General features: G+C 32.8%; 1 protein-coding gene across 4 annotated transcripts in view; it reads right to left on the bottom strand.

The window, feature by feature from the left end:
* The window catches only part of KIAA1109 (transmembrane protein KIAA1109 homolog), a 210,643-nt gene that overhangs the window by 170,860 nt on the left and 23,179 nt on the right, over nt 1-16,604 (bottom strand). For all 4 annotated transcript variants that reach the window (XM_038564744.1, XM_038564745.1, XM_038564747.1 and 1 more), the window contains exons 7-10: nt 6,134-6,320; nt 3,208-3,289; nt 2,636-2,829; nt 960-1,039 (exon numbers count right to left, since the gene is read on the bottom strand). In XM_038564744.1, the coding sequence (XP_038420672.1) occupies nt 960-1,039; nt 2,636-2,829; nt 3,208-3,289; nt 6,134-6,320 (543 nt within the window). The remainder of the gene's footprint in view (nt 1-959; nt 1,040-2,635; nt 2,830-3,207; nt 3,290-6,133; nt 6,321-16,604) is intronic.

Raw genomic sequence — 16,604 nt, forward strand, 5'->3', positions numbered from 1 at the left:
ATTCTGATTTTCATGTGAAAACTCAAAATCATAGTTTGTCTCTAGTTGCTCCTTCAAGTAAAACTGGTGCTTCGTGAAGAGCAAATAATTCAGGTGGGAACTCAACTATACAAATGCTTCTCCTCCAAAGATCAGTATACTCTGGAATGTAGCAAAAGTATATTATATGTACTCACCATTTTATCACACTGAATATTTAAAAGTTTATTCAAGGGTCAAGACTTGATAAAAATAATTTTTACTGCTTAACCAAGGTTTTTTAAAGTAATACTGGTATTTGTTTTACTGTAAATGTGTGGCAGTGAACAAGACAGTGATTACTAGTTTGGTTTGGAACTACTGCCTTAATTCATGCTAATACACCAACACTTTCACCCACCATCGCTTTTGTACCAGCAGTGCAAATGTCAATATGGTGAAAAAGGCAACTAACATCCTACTTTTACTCTGAAAATACTCTGACCTCATAAACCCCATAAAGGCATAAGAAGTAGGAAAAAAGGGCTAAAAATCCAGGGTTTGGCTACTTTTATAAAATTCAAGCCACCTGTAAAGCACTGTAACCAGCTACATTTCAATCCTTAAACTTCAAGTCTCAAATCTAATATACTACGATTTTTTTTTTCTCTCAAGCTAGTATGAACTACCTTAACTGTCATTACATTCTCTAAAGGTTTTCACACAAGGTCACTTGCATTCACAATTTTTGAGGTATACTTCTGAAAATAAGATTGAATAAAAGATTCCTATACTGTTCCTTTGGTCTGAATTTCAATTTTCAATTGAAATTTTTGATAAATGACACAGACATTTTTTAGGTAGGCACTCTTCCATCCATATTTACCATTTATTGATGTTTATTTTATTCTAGCTAGGGAGACTTAAAATATTTTTAGATATAAATATTTCATAGAGGAAACAGAAGCTTAGCTATGAAACATACTTTCATAGATTAATACCTGGCTCATCCATGTAGTAGTAGATGTCAACATCATTTGATTGCATCACCACAAACCCTTCTCCCATTAATCTTGGTGGCCTATAAGAAGGAGGGGGGAAGGCAAACTAAGTATCTCCAGAATACAAAATGTTCTGTATTCTAATTATGGTAGTAATAGTTGAAAACAAAAAGAGAAAAAAAAAACCTAAAGAGCAATCAAGTGTAGTATATTGAAAAGGGAAAACAAACATCTTTTACACAATTAAGTTTTGCATATTTGTATTCTATAATAGACTAAATAATAAAATGGTACTGAAAAAATTTTAGTTAATATATTAGTTTCAAAAAGAAAAAATGAAAAAAGAAAATCTGCTTTACATTTTTCATTTTAAGTTTTAAATGATAGGGATCAATTTAAATCAAACTTTAATTAAATACAATGGAAGAACAATGATCATTGGAATAATTATATTCTGTATTTATAACAAGAACTTTAAACTTAAAATTCAACCATTTTAATATTAATAATACTCTACAGTTGAATAAGAAATATTTTATATATCTGTAAAATGCTGTCATTTTTATTTTTAAGAACTGTATATTATCTTTATCTTATCTGTTCTCAAGAATATCTAGTTGATCAATTTGAAAAAATTCTGGAATGAATGTTTCTCTACAATCACTTTCCCACAAACTTTACTTGCTTTGATTCAACAACTTTTTATCATTCATATACATCTTCCTTCCATATTAAAATTGACTTCTCAATCATTAGATAATAGATATAAATTAGCAATCTTCTTCTAAATATGTATTAAATGACAAACGTTAATATTTAATATCATTTAATTTCCATACTTACTTTTGAAGGGTAAAAAATACAATTTCACATTTTTTTACAAAAATTAATAAAACACTTTTTTATCTTACTCCAGTAAATTTCACATAGTCCAGATTTATTCAGTGTTATAACTTTTACCCATAATATACAGAACTGTGTGCACAGCCCACATTCTACAAAATACTTACCAAAGTTTGTGATCATGAAGAATGAGATGAAGTAAACCCAGTCTCCCTGGTACTCAAGTAGGGAAAACTTCTCTATCATTCTAAGCAATCCCCAGGAAATCTAATAAGCAAGGTAGCCAAAAGGTGGAACTAAGAAGGAATAAACCTGCTTCTTATAAACTCATAAACTTTTTACTGCCTGCACACAAAGATAAAAGCTGGGACAGTTCTAAAACTGTATCATGCTAACTTCACCAGTTTTCTAAGAGTAATTTAGACTCAATTTTCAACTTTTCATGAACTCAAAATGGTATTCACTGTACTATACTTGTTGAATGTACTAATAACTAATCCCTTCTGGAAATAAAAACCTACCTGTAATGTATATTTTCTGAGCTACAAACATCAGAAATAAGTTTCAATTGCCCAAAATAAGTTTCTCAAGTATAGTGAAAAGGAGAAAAGGATAGAAAAATTATAGTTATAATGTTATAGGAAAATATTTAAAATTAGAGTTCATCAATAGATATCCATTTATCTTATAATTATAAAGTAAGACTATACTGTTAACTTATTTAATACAGAAATATACCCAATTATTGCCCAACTTAGAGCAAAAAAAAAGATTATAATTGATATCTATGTTAGATATAAAGAAATTATGTTATTTTTATAAAACTTTCTTACTCATCATTTTGAAGACCAACGTATCTTGGACTAGGAACTAGCATGACTCGAACATTTTCAAGCTTCCCTTTCACAATATGCATGAATTGGTCAAGATGACTAGAAGGTGGTTTTGTAGTATAAGTTAAGAAAGCATCATCAAAGTTGATACATAGAGTTTGAGGTTGGTAATGATTTCCAAAGGCCAAACGTCCCTAAAAAATAGATAAGAGAAATTATGTCACAATATAGAGACCATATATTTTTCCTTAGCTGATCTCATAACAAACATTTTCAAGCAACAACTAAATAATTCCACTTTAGCACTATATACTATTCAAATTATTTCACTGATCAATTTAGACTAGTGTTTAAAGAAATCTAAGTACTTGTGAATAAAAAACCCTTAAGACCTAATAAATTTGTGGTAAGATGGTATTGGTGTTGAAATAATTCTTTCACACTTTCATGAACTTTGGAACCAAAACAACTCTATAAAATTACTTTCTTTTCTTAAGTGAAAATTTTATTTGCAAATATAGGGGTTTCCATTATTAACCCACCAAATATTAATTGTAGCGAAATTTACTTACTGTGCTCACATTGACCTTTATGACTGGAATAAGTGATCTCCATGAAGATGTGGGGTCTTGAGATTCTGTTTTTACTTTAACCCTGAGAAAAAGAAAAAGAAAAATAGATATATGTAAGAAAAACCTAAGTAGCTGACTTCACAAAGTTACCAGCTGTAACTTTCCAAATGCATCTAATGATTGCTCCAGTAAACAAAATAAAGACAGCATCTAACAGAATACTAATACCTCTCAATTATCTCTTGGAATGCACTCTCTCATATATCATTTTTGGACTGGCAAAGTATAATAATGAAACTATGTTGTTTGAGTGATAATAAGTTTTAATGACAAAAGTATAAATTACGGTTTGTTGTCATTATATCCACCATTATACTCATTACAATGTGATATTTCATAAGACAACCTACACTAATAAAACAACAAATGACCAAGGTACAAATCGCTTTGATATTTTCTACTGTTTAAAGCACTTTTGACAACTCAGCTGATCCTTTCCCTTCCATATCTCCATCACTTTGTGACACTTTGTGACAAAATTTCCTCTCAATAAAATGAAAATGATAGGTCAAGAGTAAAAAAAAGAAATAGGCCAAACACAAAGTATACAAAACTTGATATGAAAATTTCACAGCAAATCAATCACTAAAGATTTCAGATGAGAATTCAAGGTATATATCTTCAATAATCCAGTAACTCCTAAATCACAATTCTGAGGGCATCTCCACTAAGGTAGCCTTCAGTGCTTAAAACTAAATTTGAAACTAACCTATCTCCCTTCTAACCTCTTTCTCTAAGATTCCATGAGCATGACCACTAATTAAATTAGAAACTGGATTCATTATTGGCTCATCCTTCTTACTACTTCTCCACACCTAATCTATCACTTCTTATGTATTCATTTGCCTAAATATACCTGTAACCCATCCACTTCTCTCCCTTCTCTTTGTTACCAACCCAATTGATGATCATCTCTTCCTTGGGCTGTCACAACATCTTTCTTCCTTCTCAGTGTGTATAACTTTTATTTCCTTTCATCTTATTGCAATAGGTAGTACTTCCAGCACAAAGGTGAAAAGGAGGGGGACATCTTTGCTTTGTACCTGATCTTAATGGGAAAGCTTATAGTTTCTCACCAGTAAGTGTATTGTTAACTCTAGGATTTCTGTAGATATTCTTTATTAAATCAAAGTTCTCCTTTATTCCTAGTTTACTCTGAGATCTTAATCATGAATGAGTGTTGGATTTTGTTACTTTTTCCTGCTTCTATTGATACGATCATTTGATTTTTTCATTTTTAGTCTGTGAACTGATTTTTGAATGTTGAGCTAGCCTTGTATACCTAATAGTTTTTCAAGCAGATGATGAGGACATTTATTCCCAATTAAATATTTCATGGATATTATGTCCCAGGCACTGAGCTAAGGTACCAGGGATACCGAGACTACGACAACTGTTCTGTTTTGAGGGAATTTATAGTCTAGAATGGGAGTAAGAATAGTTAATAGGCAATTTTAGTGCAAGGAGTGTTATCTCATTCATTTGGGGAATATAAATAATAGTGAAAGGGAATAGAAGGGAAGGGAGAAGAAATGGGTAGGAAATATCAGAAAGGGAGACAGAACATGAAGACTCCTAACTCTGGGAAATGAACTAGGGGTGGTGGAAGGGGAGGAGGGCGGGAGGTGGGGGTGAATGGGTGACGGGCACTGAGGGGGGCACTTGATGGGATGAGCACTGGGTGTTATTCTATATATGACAAATTGAACACCAATAAAAAATAAAATTTTTATTTAAAAAAAAAGAAAAAAAATAGAATTCTGTGAGCACACACAGAAGGATCAGGGACACCTGAAGGGTGAATGAGTCAGGCAAAGAAGATGAAGAGTCCTCCATAGAGAAGAAACATCAGATACAATAGAGAAGTTGTTTACTGAGGCTGGAGTGGATTGAGGTGGGAAAGGAAGAAATAAGAATTTGTTTGCAGATGACATAATCATCTGTGTAGACAATCTGAAAGAACTAACAAAAAAACTCCTGGAACCAATAAGTGATTATAACAAGGTTGTGGGATTCAAAGTTAATAATATCAAAGTCCATCACTTTCCTATATACCAGCAATGAATAAGTGAAATTTGAAATTAAAACTACAATATCATGTACATAAGCACCACAAAAACTGAAATACTTAAATATAAATTTAACAACATATATATATAAGATCTGCATAAGGAAAACTATAAAACTGTGACAAAAGATATCAAATAATTAAATAAATGGAGCGATATTCCACATTCACTGATAGGAAGATTCAATGTGATCAAGACGTTAGTTTTCCTAACTTGCTCTATAGATTCAATATAATCCCAACTGTGATCCCAACAAGTTGTTTTGTGAATATTGACAAATTGACTCTAAAGTCTACGTGGAGAAGCAAAAGACCCAGAAGAGCCAACACACCATTGAGGGAAAACAGCAAAGTTAGAGGACTGATGGTACTGACTACAAGACTTAACTGTAAAACTACAGTAATCAAGGTAGTGCAGTACTAGTGAAAAAACAGACACATAGATCAATGTAACAGCATAGAGAGCCCAGAAACAAATGAAATAAAATTATATATTTGTATATGTACCTTAACTATGTATATATGTTTCTATATTTATGTGCATGCACTGGAAAGGAAAAAAACAGATAACAATAGTTATCAATATGGAGGAAAGGAGGACTAGTAAGCAGAACAAGACTGTTTCTTTTTACATTATTATTATTTGAATTTTTAAAAGAATTATATAATAATTTATGTGAATGTAAGTTTTAGTCAAACTACAGATTAGGCTGTGTTTAGGTGAGTAGCATTGACTATATTTAATTAAAGTAAATGTTAAAAGTCAGAGATTAATAAAATTCAAGTATGACTATGAACCTTTCAATTTTGGACTGGGTTCTTGTTCTTCCATTTTCTCGTGTTTTATCATCCTCTTTCTTGGGTGGAATTATCGTTGGCTCCAAACCAAATAATTCTTGAAGACGTCCATAAAGATCCGAACGATTATAGACATGAAATTCAAAGTCATTGACTGTGATATATAATCTGGTTTCTGCTTTTGGATCTAAAGATATCAATTACAAAAAAAAAAGTTTTTAGTCAGCGTTTCAAAAATTTTATTCACATCTTTCTCATAGCTAAAGTAACTAACATAATTCTATGAAGGAGAATTTCTAAAATTTAAAAATATAATGTATAAAATACATATAATTTATAAATATAAAAATATATAAGCACATAAATATATTTTTAAACTATATAAAATACTAGCAAAAGGAAGAAAAAAGCTGATGTTACTATAGTACTCCAATTTAGCATTCTAAAACAACCTGAATTTCTAAATTCTGGCTGTATAACAACAGAATTTAAAGACTTTATGCTAAGAATAACAAAGTACTATTTACAGACTAAAAGTAAAACTTTACCCTAACAATAAATTTATAATAAAATATAAAAACAGCAAAATGTTCAAAGTATGATACATTTATTTTTTTTAAGATTTTATTTATTTATTCATGAGAGACACAGAGAGAGAGAGGCAGAGACACAGGCAGAGGGAGAAGTAGGGTCCATGCAGGGAGCCTGACGTGGGACTCGATCCTCGGACTCCAGGATCGGGCCCTGGGCTGAAGGTGGCGCTAAACTGCTGAAACACCAGGGCTACCCAGGATCAGGCCCTGGGCTGAAGGTGGCGCTAAACTGCTAAGCCATCATTTAAATGATGTTAAATGATACATTTAAACATCACATTTAGTATTTAAATTTTATATCACAAAACAAAGATTTTTCATAAATACTAGTTTATCTTTTAAAACTACACAGTATTAAAACCAAGATCCTATAAAATGTAGACTCCAAACAATAATCTTCTCAAATAAAAGACGTAATTACCTTAAATATAAGTAACGATAGTAATTAATAAACCTAAACTACAAAATGAGATGGGGAACTTGTTTCTACTGAGGAAATAATCTTTTTTTTTTTTCCTGAGGAAATAATCTAAGACGGTGTGTTAAATGTCAACCAAAGAGGGTCAGAAAAAAAGGTACCCTAGTCAGCGCTTTCTTTAGTGTATTCTTTTCTTAATGTAATTTATACATGAGCTTTTTTTTTTTTTGAGTTTCTTTTTTAACCTTCATTCATGTTTCTCCCTATCAAATTAAATTGAAGAACAATTAAAATGAGATATGATCAGCTAGAAGGGCTTAATTTTTTTAAATGGTTAAGGAGAACTGTTACTTTCATTTAATATATTTTAAGCTATGGTTTAAATAGAAAGTATACATCTTTAGTAATACACCAAAGTATACAAAACTAATTTCTTCTTGAGTTACTAGGGGGGAAAAAGCATATGAAATGTCAAATGCCCTAAATAAAAATAAATTTTAGCTTAAATGAACAAATGAAAAATACTGTCACTCATACTTCAAAAATAAACTATGGAAAAGGTATCAATAACATTAATTTTTTATGCAGTACTTTTAGTTCTACTCCAATCTAGGCTGTTTCTTCACAACTTTCTAAGATAATTAAGAAAAAAAAAGAGGGAGAGAGATAACTAATCCTTAAAATAAAACACAATATTTAGGAGCAGTAATTTTTCTGATATTTTGATAGCTCTTGACCTATGTTCCTTCCTATTTCTTCAGATTTGTTACAGGACTAAAAACTAAGACAATCCCCTAAACTATTATAATCAAGTGTTTTGCCCCTTTTTCTTGTTATCGGTCAAATTCTTAAAATTAAAAGAATAGGAAGCACTGTTTTTTTAATACATTTGAAGCACTCTAAGTCTTGATAATAATAAATATCATAATCCATTTTTAAGTAAGTCATCAAACTCTATGACTCATTAGGTTTAAACCTTTCCTCAGTAATTATCCACAATCTCTTCCCAAAATGCCAGGGTCAAATACCCAGAAGAGTACTCAAATGTTTCCAACTGGATACTTTACACAACGGTTATCTCACTCTTGGCATATCAAACCAAACATCTGATTTTTCTTACCCAAACTTACTCCACAATATTCTCCATCAATAGTCAATCTTTTCAATTCCTCAAGCCAAAAAAATGGACTGCTCTCTTTCTTTCCTGTCCCAGATAGTACCAGCAAATTCTGTCAGATTTCCTTTCAATATATAGCCAAAATCCAACCACTTCTCACCACCCTGGCCCAAGTCACCATCAACTTACACCTGTCTTAATAGAAGAGGCTTCTAACTAGTCTCCGTGCTTCTATTATTCTCCGTGCTTCTCCTTATTCCCCTTACATGGACACCTTACACATCTTTTACAGATCTTATAAAAACCTAACTGAAATCATATCGCTCTTCTGTCCCCTAACTTTCTGATGGCTTCCCCTCCTACTCAGATTAATATCAAGGTCTTTTAAGTGACCTATAAAATCCTACAGGATCTATACTCTTCTCTCCTAATTTCTCCAAAAAATTGGCCTCCACTTTGGTAATAATAGGAACAGAACAACCAGGAACTGTTCTTCCCCCAGACATTCACAACTCATTCCCTTACTTGTTTCATGTTTCTGTTTAACTATCCCCAAACAATAAAGCTTTTCCTGACTTCCCTATGTAAATGGCACCCTCCCCACAGCAAACCAGCACTCCTTATTCTACCAAATCTGTTTTTATTTTCCTCAATGCCATATTTTCCTCACTCATTCCTTGAGGCTATATTTACTTGCTAATTACCTAAATCCATCCCAACTTGAATGAAGCAAGATCTGTAAGAGAAGGGACTTGATTTATTACATGCTGCATCCCCTGGTACCTAGAATTCTTAGCACATAGAAAAACTCACTTGTATGAAAGAATAACAAAGCATCTTACACAAATTATACTCCTAACAAAAGTATCCACAAACAGATCTTAGAATTTTTTAAAACCCTACATGTAGAAGCATAATAACTGCAAAGTAGAATATTTTTTCTATTCCCACATTGACCCATACAAGTAGGAATTATTCAAGGTCATAAACAACTCAATCAAAATTTACCTCAAAACTCATTTAGATAATTTGTTTTCAAATTTACTTACAGAATAGCTTAACATGATCCCTGAATATAAATGCCCTAATTGTTAGGACCATGTTATAAAAGCCAGTGGATGAGCTGCAGAAGCAACAATGGGGAAAATGAAGAGTCTGGACTAGCCCCTAATTGGATCAGCAGTGACGAATAAACAAAAAGTGACTGTATAAAAATGGAAATAGGATTCCTCTTAATTTCATCACTAACTTGCTGGACATGCACAATTGATTCTCTCAGTATAACTGATATGAAATTAATATGGCTACATTAACTTAATAAGGACACTAAGGCACAAAGATAAAACTATTAATCCCTGAAAATATTTTGACAACACTGACAAACACTAAATACTTGATATTAAAATACTGGAAGATCCCCTCAACATACCTATTCTATATTCCCAACTTTTTTTGCATTAATTATTATTTATTGTTGCCTCCCCCACTAGAATGTAAACAGCCATTAGAGAAGCATTTTTCCTGTTGTGTTCACTATTACATCCCCAAAACAATGCCTGCTACCTAGGAGGTGCTCAATAAATATATTAAATCATTAAATAGAAATAATAAGTAGGTTTTTAAAACTAAGACTGAGAATGCCTAGACAACTCTTTTCCTTCCAAAAATCACTTTAGAAAAATAATAGTAAATCCATGAGCATTTTATTTTTATTTTTTTATTTTTAAAGATTTTATTTATTTATTCACGAGAGACACACAGAGAGAGGCAGAGACACAGGCAGAGGGAGAAGCAGGCTCCATGCAGGGAGCCCGATGTGGGGACTCGATCCCGGGACTCCAGGATCACGCCCTGGGCCAAAGGCAGGCACTAAACCACTGAGCCATCCAGGGATCTATCTCCTCCATGAGCATTTTAAAAGCACCTATTGATTTAGTATTTTAAAAGGGAAAGACACCTGAATTCACAAAGCATTTTTTTATTTGTTCTGCTTTTTTATTTGTTTCACCTATATTTATACTACTACGCAGCCAGAAAGCTATGTGATTAAACAAATAATCAGAACTCCACACCTGGCTTACATGGCTCTACTCTCTTCAGGGCCTTTGTCCAGGATCTTTTCTATCAATAATCCCAGCTTTCTGTGTCCCAAGGAATATTCTATATAGCAATACCCTTTCCATTCTCCTATCCCATCCTAACATATACATAAATATGTTAGCAAAAAAGTAGTAAAAAAGCTAAAGTACTGACAGGCTTAACAGTCCCACCCACACAGAGATAAGTCCATAAGAGCCCCACATACAGATAGCCCACACACAATGTCCTTGTTGATCTGGAAAAGTGTCCACATAAATAAAAATCTCTGCTGACAGATGAGCACATTCCGCCAAAGACAGACACCTTTCCAAAGACATGTATCTCCTCTTCCAAAGAATGTGCACAGGTGCAAACACACACACACACACACACACACACAGCTTCTTTAATTAAAAAAAAAAGAAAGAAAAAAAGGTCAGAGACTCCTGCATTGGATTCTCCAGAAACTAGAGAAAAATAGTAAATATATAGTAGAAAGAATATAAGATTGCAACCATGTGACATCATTTACTAATGATGTGACCTAAGGCAAGTACTTTAATCACTTTGAGCCTCATTTTTCTCATCTATAAAATGAGAATATCTCTACTTACCTATAGGATTGTCATACACAATAAATACTGTTCCCTTGTTTTTGCAGGTCAAATTCCTATTCGTCATATAATTTATGCATTCACTTTTGGTTTATAAGTTCTTTTTTTTAAAGTAATCTTTCATTTCATAATGTGATACAAGGTTCATAATAATAAAAGCAGTTCATCTCTATTGAACACATGCTATGTTCCAAGGACTATTCTAGGAACTCTATTCACCGAATCTCATTTAATCATTACAGCAACCCTGGCAGTTGGAGCCCAAGGTTACACAACTAGAAAGCAGTAGACAAGAATCCAAGGTTCTAAATCCTGGGTCTGAACCACAAAATAAAATTACTTATCAATTATATTCATAAAAGCAATGATAGTTTCAAAAAAGTGTTATTAATCCCTAAAAACAGAAATGTATCAAGAACCTAGTTATTTCTTGATAATTTTATGAAAAATTCATCCATTCAAAGCTTAAATGCAGTATTTAAAACTTAAATTCTCATAACGCTAGATTTCTCATTGACATTTATTTCTCCTGAGAATTTTAAAAGCAGTTTTTAAGTTTCATTCATTCTGATGACACTGCAAGTCAAAGCAAGAAAGGTATAATCAGGTGACTTTTTTTTAAAGTAGGCTCCATGACCAGCTTGGAGCCCAACATGGGGCTTGAACTCAACACCCTGCAATAGAGAGCTGAGCTGAAATCAAGAGTTGGGACACTTAACCCACTAAGCCACCCAGGTGCCCTGGTTGACTCTTAAATCTCATCTCTACATTAGCATTTACTACCCTTGAAGGCAAAAATCTTTATCTCATATCCTTATTACCTAATATTTACATAATGGACTCCCTGAAAATATTTGTTAATACTCAATTAGATAGATATAAATTATAAATATAAAAGGCTCTTCACTTAATAAGTAGTTAATTTATGGAGGAAAAAAAGGTAAATAAATGTTGTAGAACTGCTTAAGTCTCCTGAGCAAACAGCTAATTGAGACTTCTTGTTTTCCAAAGGGAAATTAGGAAAAAGGCACTTATTTAATTATGTAATTGGGACACATGCTATTTGTAGTAAAAAAGCTAAAGTGCAAAGTGCTGCCAAGGCCTTGTAATATTTGGAATTAATACTTAGTACAAAGACAAAATAGTCTACTGACCTTTTAAATTGTTAAGAGATTATTTCCTGTATTTAACAAATAAGATTTAGATACTACATATTTAGATTACTAGATTTTATTAGGCTAAAACTTTTAAATGGCAAAATAACAGAAAGGCATACATATTACCATCATCCTTTCATATCTTAGCAATGTAAGAACTTTTTTAGATAAGAAAGATGCATGCCTATTTAGTTCGATATTCATTTAAACATTGTATCATCACATATTAAGAGGTAATTGGTCCTATTTATTTTCCAAAAGAATGGCTTAAAACCAACTGTTCAGAAAACCAAAATAAAAGTTTTTGATGGATATTCTCATTAATTGGTCTTTGGCCAACACCATCTACAATAGATCACTAATTTCATGACTTAGGGAATATTTTACAATAAATTCTATGGTAAACAAATTAGATTTATTCTTTTTTTTTAAGGATTTTATTTATTTATTCATGAGAGACACAGAGAGAGAGAGAGAGGCAGAGACATGGGCAGAGGGAGAAGTAGGCTCCATGCAGGCTCCATGTAGGGAGCCCGACATGGGACTCGATCCCGGGTCTCCAGGATCACACCCCAGGCCAAAGGCAGGTGCCAAACCGCTGAGCCACCCAAGGATCCCTATTCTTAAAAAAAAAAAAAAAAAAATTAAACTGAACAACTGAAAACTCTAAATCGATTCCTGGATTAAATTATCCCAACCAAGCTCAATGGCACAGAATTTGACTTCTTGGATACTCTCCTTTTCTCCTAATTAAACAGTTTTAAAGCTTTCTCATGAAAATGTTAGCCTTATCCACAGATAGACCTTAGCCTATCTCTTTGGAAGACTAATGGCCATTATCTACTCAAGCACACGTTCTAATTAGGCTTGCAAATTTTCCAACAAAAAATGTCAATCATCTCCACTTCTTTCTTGACTAATTGTCAAAGTACATGTATCTGCCCTTAATCAGTAAGAAATAATATTTATACTGTAAGGTCTCATTAACAAATATAATCCACTATTTTAATATATATTCCATAATATTGTCCAACTCTTTACCAAAAGCTTACTTTGCAGCCTCCTTGTTCTTCTATGTACTATAAATTCTCTCTCTGAAGTATGCTAGACCAATAACATATTTAGACCAAACTGCTTGTTTCTGCATTGCTATTTGGCATTGTGTCTTTACTTTGGAAAAGTGTGACTGTGAGCATCTCAAGAATGTCATCCTCTGTAACAGAGAATTTCTTTTAAATGCACATGGAAGAGAAACTTCTTTGACCCTCATCAAAGCTGTGCTCTTCCTGATGAGACACATAGATTTATATGTTAAAATGTAAGGAAAACTATAAGCAAGTAATTAGAATTATAATTCTGGTAACTAATAAAGTCTACCAGCTTTTAACATCACTGTAAAAGGAGATATGGAATCTTTTCTGTTGCAAGCATTAGCACACAAAAAATAAGACAAAATAATGTAGATATTTTTATATGTTAAGACATAAAATATCTAGAACTTATATTTCTGTTCTACATCATAGATAATTAAAAAGAAAACTGAGACATAGAAATATGTTAACATTCTACTCCACCTCTGCCTGATAAAATCCTCCCCACCGTCATCAGTGATCAGTAAAGTGAATGCAAAATATCTGTTAAACAAAGATTTTTATTAAAAGCTACCTCTTTCATGAAGGATTTGGGTCAGTTACCCTTGACTTCATCTATGAATTTTGTTGAAAAGCAACGCACTTTAAGGAGATGAAATATTTCATGATAAAATGAAGTAATTATTTTCTTTAAAAAAAAGCTATAAACAATTTAGGATGGCATGTCTAATAAAGCTAAGACATGCCTAAAGTAGGCAATCCCTTTAGGCTTAGCTTCAAAACTTGAGGTTGCCTCTTGATACTGCAAATTATCACATACATTCCTCCCATAAGCTGCCATCAGTGTTTATATTATAAAAATTTCCAAGAATCTGCTTGGCCACATTTGACAAGCCTATTTTATAATACAAGGAGAACTAGACTGGAAGTTAGCAGACCTAGGTTTTCATTCTGGCTTTACCAGTTATAAAAACAATTATTCTTCCATCTGGAAATCCAAATTGATTTGAGAAAATCAGTTGTTTCCTAATTGTGTAAGTCCTTTGAATCTCGGGTAAAGAGCATGCAGTGTGTGGAAGGGGGATGTTAGGTCAAATGGGCCTCCTCAACTCATGTCCCTATAGTTTCATTGGTTTACAAGAACATCTTTTTTTTTTTTTTAAGATTTTATTTGTTTATTCACAATAGACATAGAGAGAGAGAGAGGGGCAGAGACACAGGCAGAGGAAGAAGCAGGCTCCATTCCAGGAGCCCGATGTGGGACTCGATCCCGGGACTCCAGGATCACGCCCTGGGCCAAAGGCAGGCACCAAACCGCCGAGCCGCCCAGGGATCCCCAAGAACATCTTAAAACACCAAAAAATATTTAGAATACAATTTCTAAAATATATATATATATATATATATATACACACACACACACACAAATATATTAAAAGGCATTTTTAAAAATATAAACAAAAAAAAACTTTCATTTCAGCTCTGCTGGATTCTCATTAACAATAAAGCTCATGTTAACCAAACATGGGGGGGAGAAAACTGAGATTAAGTCAAAAAAGCAATCATCTAAGAATATACTGCAAGATTAACAGAGGCATGACAAGCAGCAAAAAAATATGGTCCCAAAGTAAATCTATCTCTAAGGGATAAACTAGATAGACTTTACAAACTTAATCAGAGGCAGAAATACTGGCCCTGCTCAAAGTTAAGTGAATGTGTCAAAACCTGGGACTGAACTCAAAAGAACTTGGATCTTAGGAATGAGTGTTAGCCATCTCTGAAGTACAAGTAGGATATACTTACTTAAATGCCACCTTTAAGGTATATAGTCAAATATCAAAAATAATCAGGAATATTATCTCCACAAAACTTAACGTGGATAATAGTGTAGGAAAGTGACTCAAAAATCTGAATTTAGGGGATCCCTGGGTGGCGCAGCAGTTTAGCGCCTGCCTTTGGCCCAAGGCGCAATCCTGGAGCCCCAGGATCGAATCACACGTCGGGCTCCCGGTGCATGGAGCCTGTTTCTCCCTCTGCCTATGTCTCTGCCTCTCTCTCTCTCTCTCTCTCTCTCTCTCTCTGTGTGTGACTATCATAAATAAAAAAATTAAAAAATTTAAAAAAATTTTTAAAAAATCTGAATTTATTCATATTTGATAAAAGCCAAAACTTAAAAATTTCCAGTTCACTAACATATTGACTATTTAAAGGAACTTTGTTTCTGTGAAAATGCTTATAGCAATTGCTTAAAGAAGGGGTAAAAAGGCAGTTTGAACACTTGGTTTTCTAAAACCATAGACTATAGGCTTAATAATACACAGCTATTCTGAATCACAGAAGACAGACTAGAAAAGTCTATTATAAACTACCAACAGAATACTTTTATCATATGAAATTACTTAACCTCTGCTCAAAATTATCTAATGAGCAACTCTAATTTTTAGAAAACTTTTTCTAGACATGAAATTTGCCCATTATTCTTTCTAGTCATTCTGATTTCATTAATTCTACAGATACCAAATTGACATTAATTTATACCAGTCTTTTCAAGGAAAAGTACATGATGTATGATGTTAAAGCAGGAAAGCTATGTGGAAGCAGGGGAATGACAGTAAAAAAAAAAAAAGACTAAATAATAGTGAATTCAAAAGTAATTTAGGCTACCTCAATCTTGTAGTAATTTTAAAGACTTTTGGAACTTTATTTTATTTATTTATTTTTTTTAGACTTTTGGAACTTTAAACCTATTTTCCCATAGAAACTTAGTTATAAATAAAGTTATAAATGACAGCAAGATTCCTAAGTGAATCCATAAAAAAAAAAAAAAATTTTAATTGGAAAGCTCCAAAGTTCTATAGACCCTAACTACCATTTCAGATTCTTAACACGGGGTGCCAAAAACACAGATAGTCCTAAAAGCTAAGAAAAGGTGGAAGGGTCTCATCATCTTCTGACACTACTCTCCAAAGCCCCAACTAAAATCTTCTAGAACAGTAGTTACCAAAGTATGATCTGGAGAAATTGTAGGAATCTCAAGATCTGTTCCAGGGACTAAGTCACCCCATGGACCCCCAAGCTTAATTTTGAATGCAGTACATATCAATATAAATTACATAAATAAAAGCTCTTTGGAGTCCTCAGTAATTTAGAAGAATGTACAGTTCCTGAGATTGAGAAGTTTGAGAATCACCATTCTAGGCAGTAAAGTCAAGGACTACATTCCTTGAAATCACTAGTATGATTAATGTTGAGTAGGAGGGTTAGGAGCACAGGACCACTTATAGAGTTGTGAAATAAAGACCTCAGGAGAAAATTCTGAGGTGATAAAATTCTGATGATAAAAGCAGAACTGAAAGAGTCTAGAGCCTTCATTTCCTCTTTTCTATTTATCCTTAGCATAAG

Source organism: Canis lupus, chromosome 19, assembly GCF_011100685.1.
Source record: "Canis lupus familiaris isolate Mischka breed German Shepherd chromosome 19, alternate assembly UU_Cfam_GSD_1.0, whole genome shotgun sequence".
In the NCBI taxonomy this organism is placed as follows: Eukaryota; Metazoa; Chordata; class Mammalia; order Carnivora; family Canidae; genus Canis; species Canis lupus.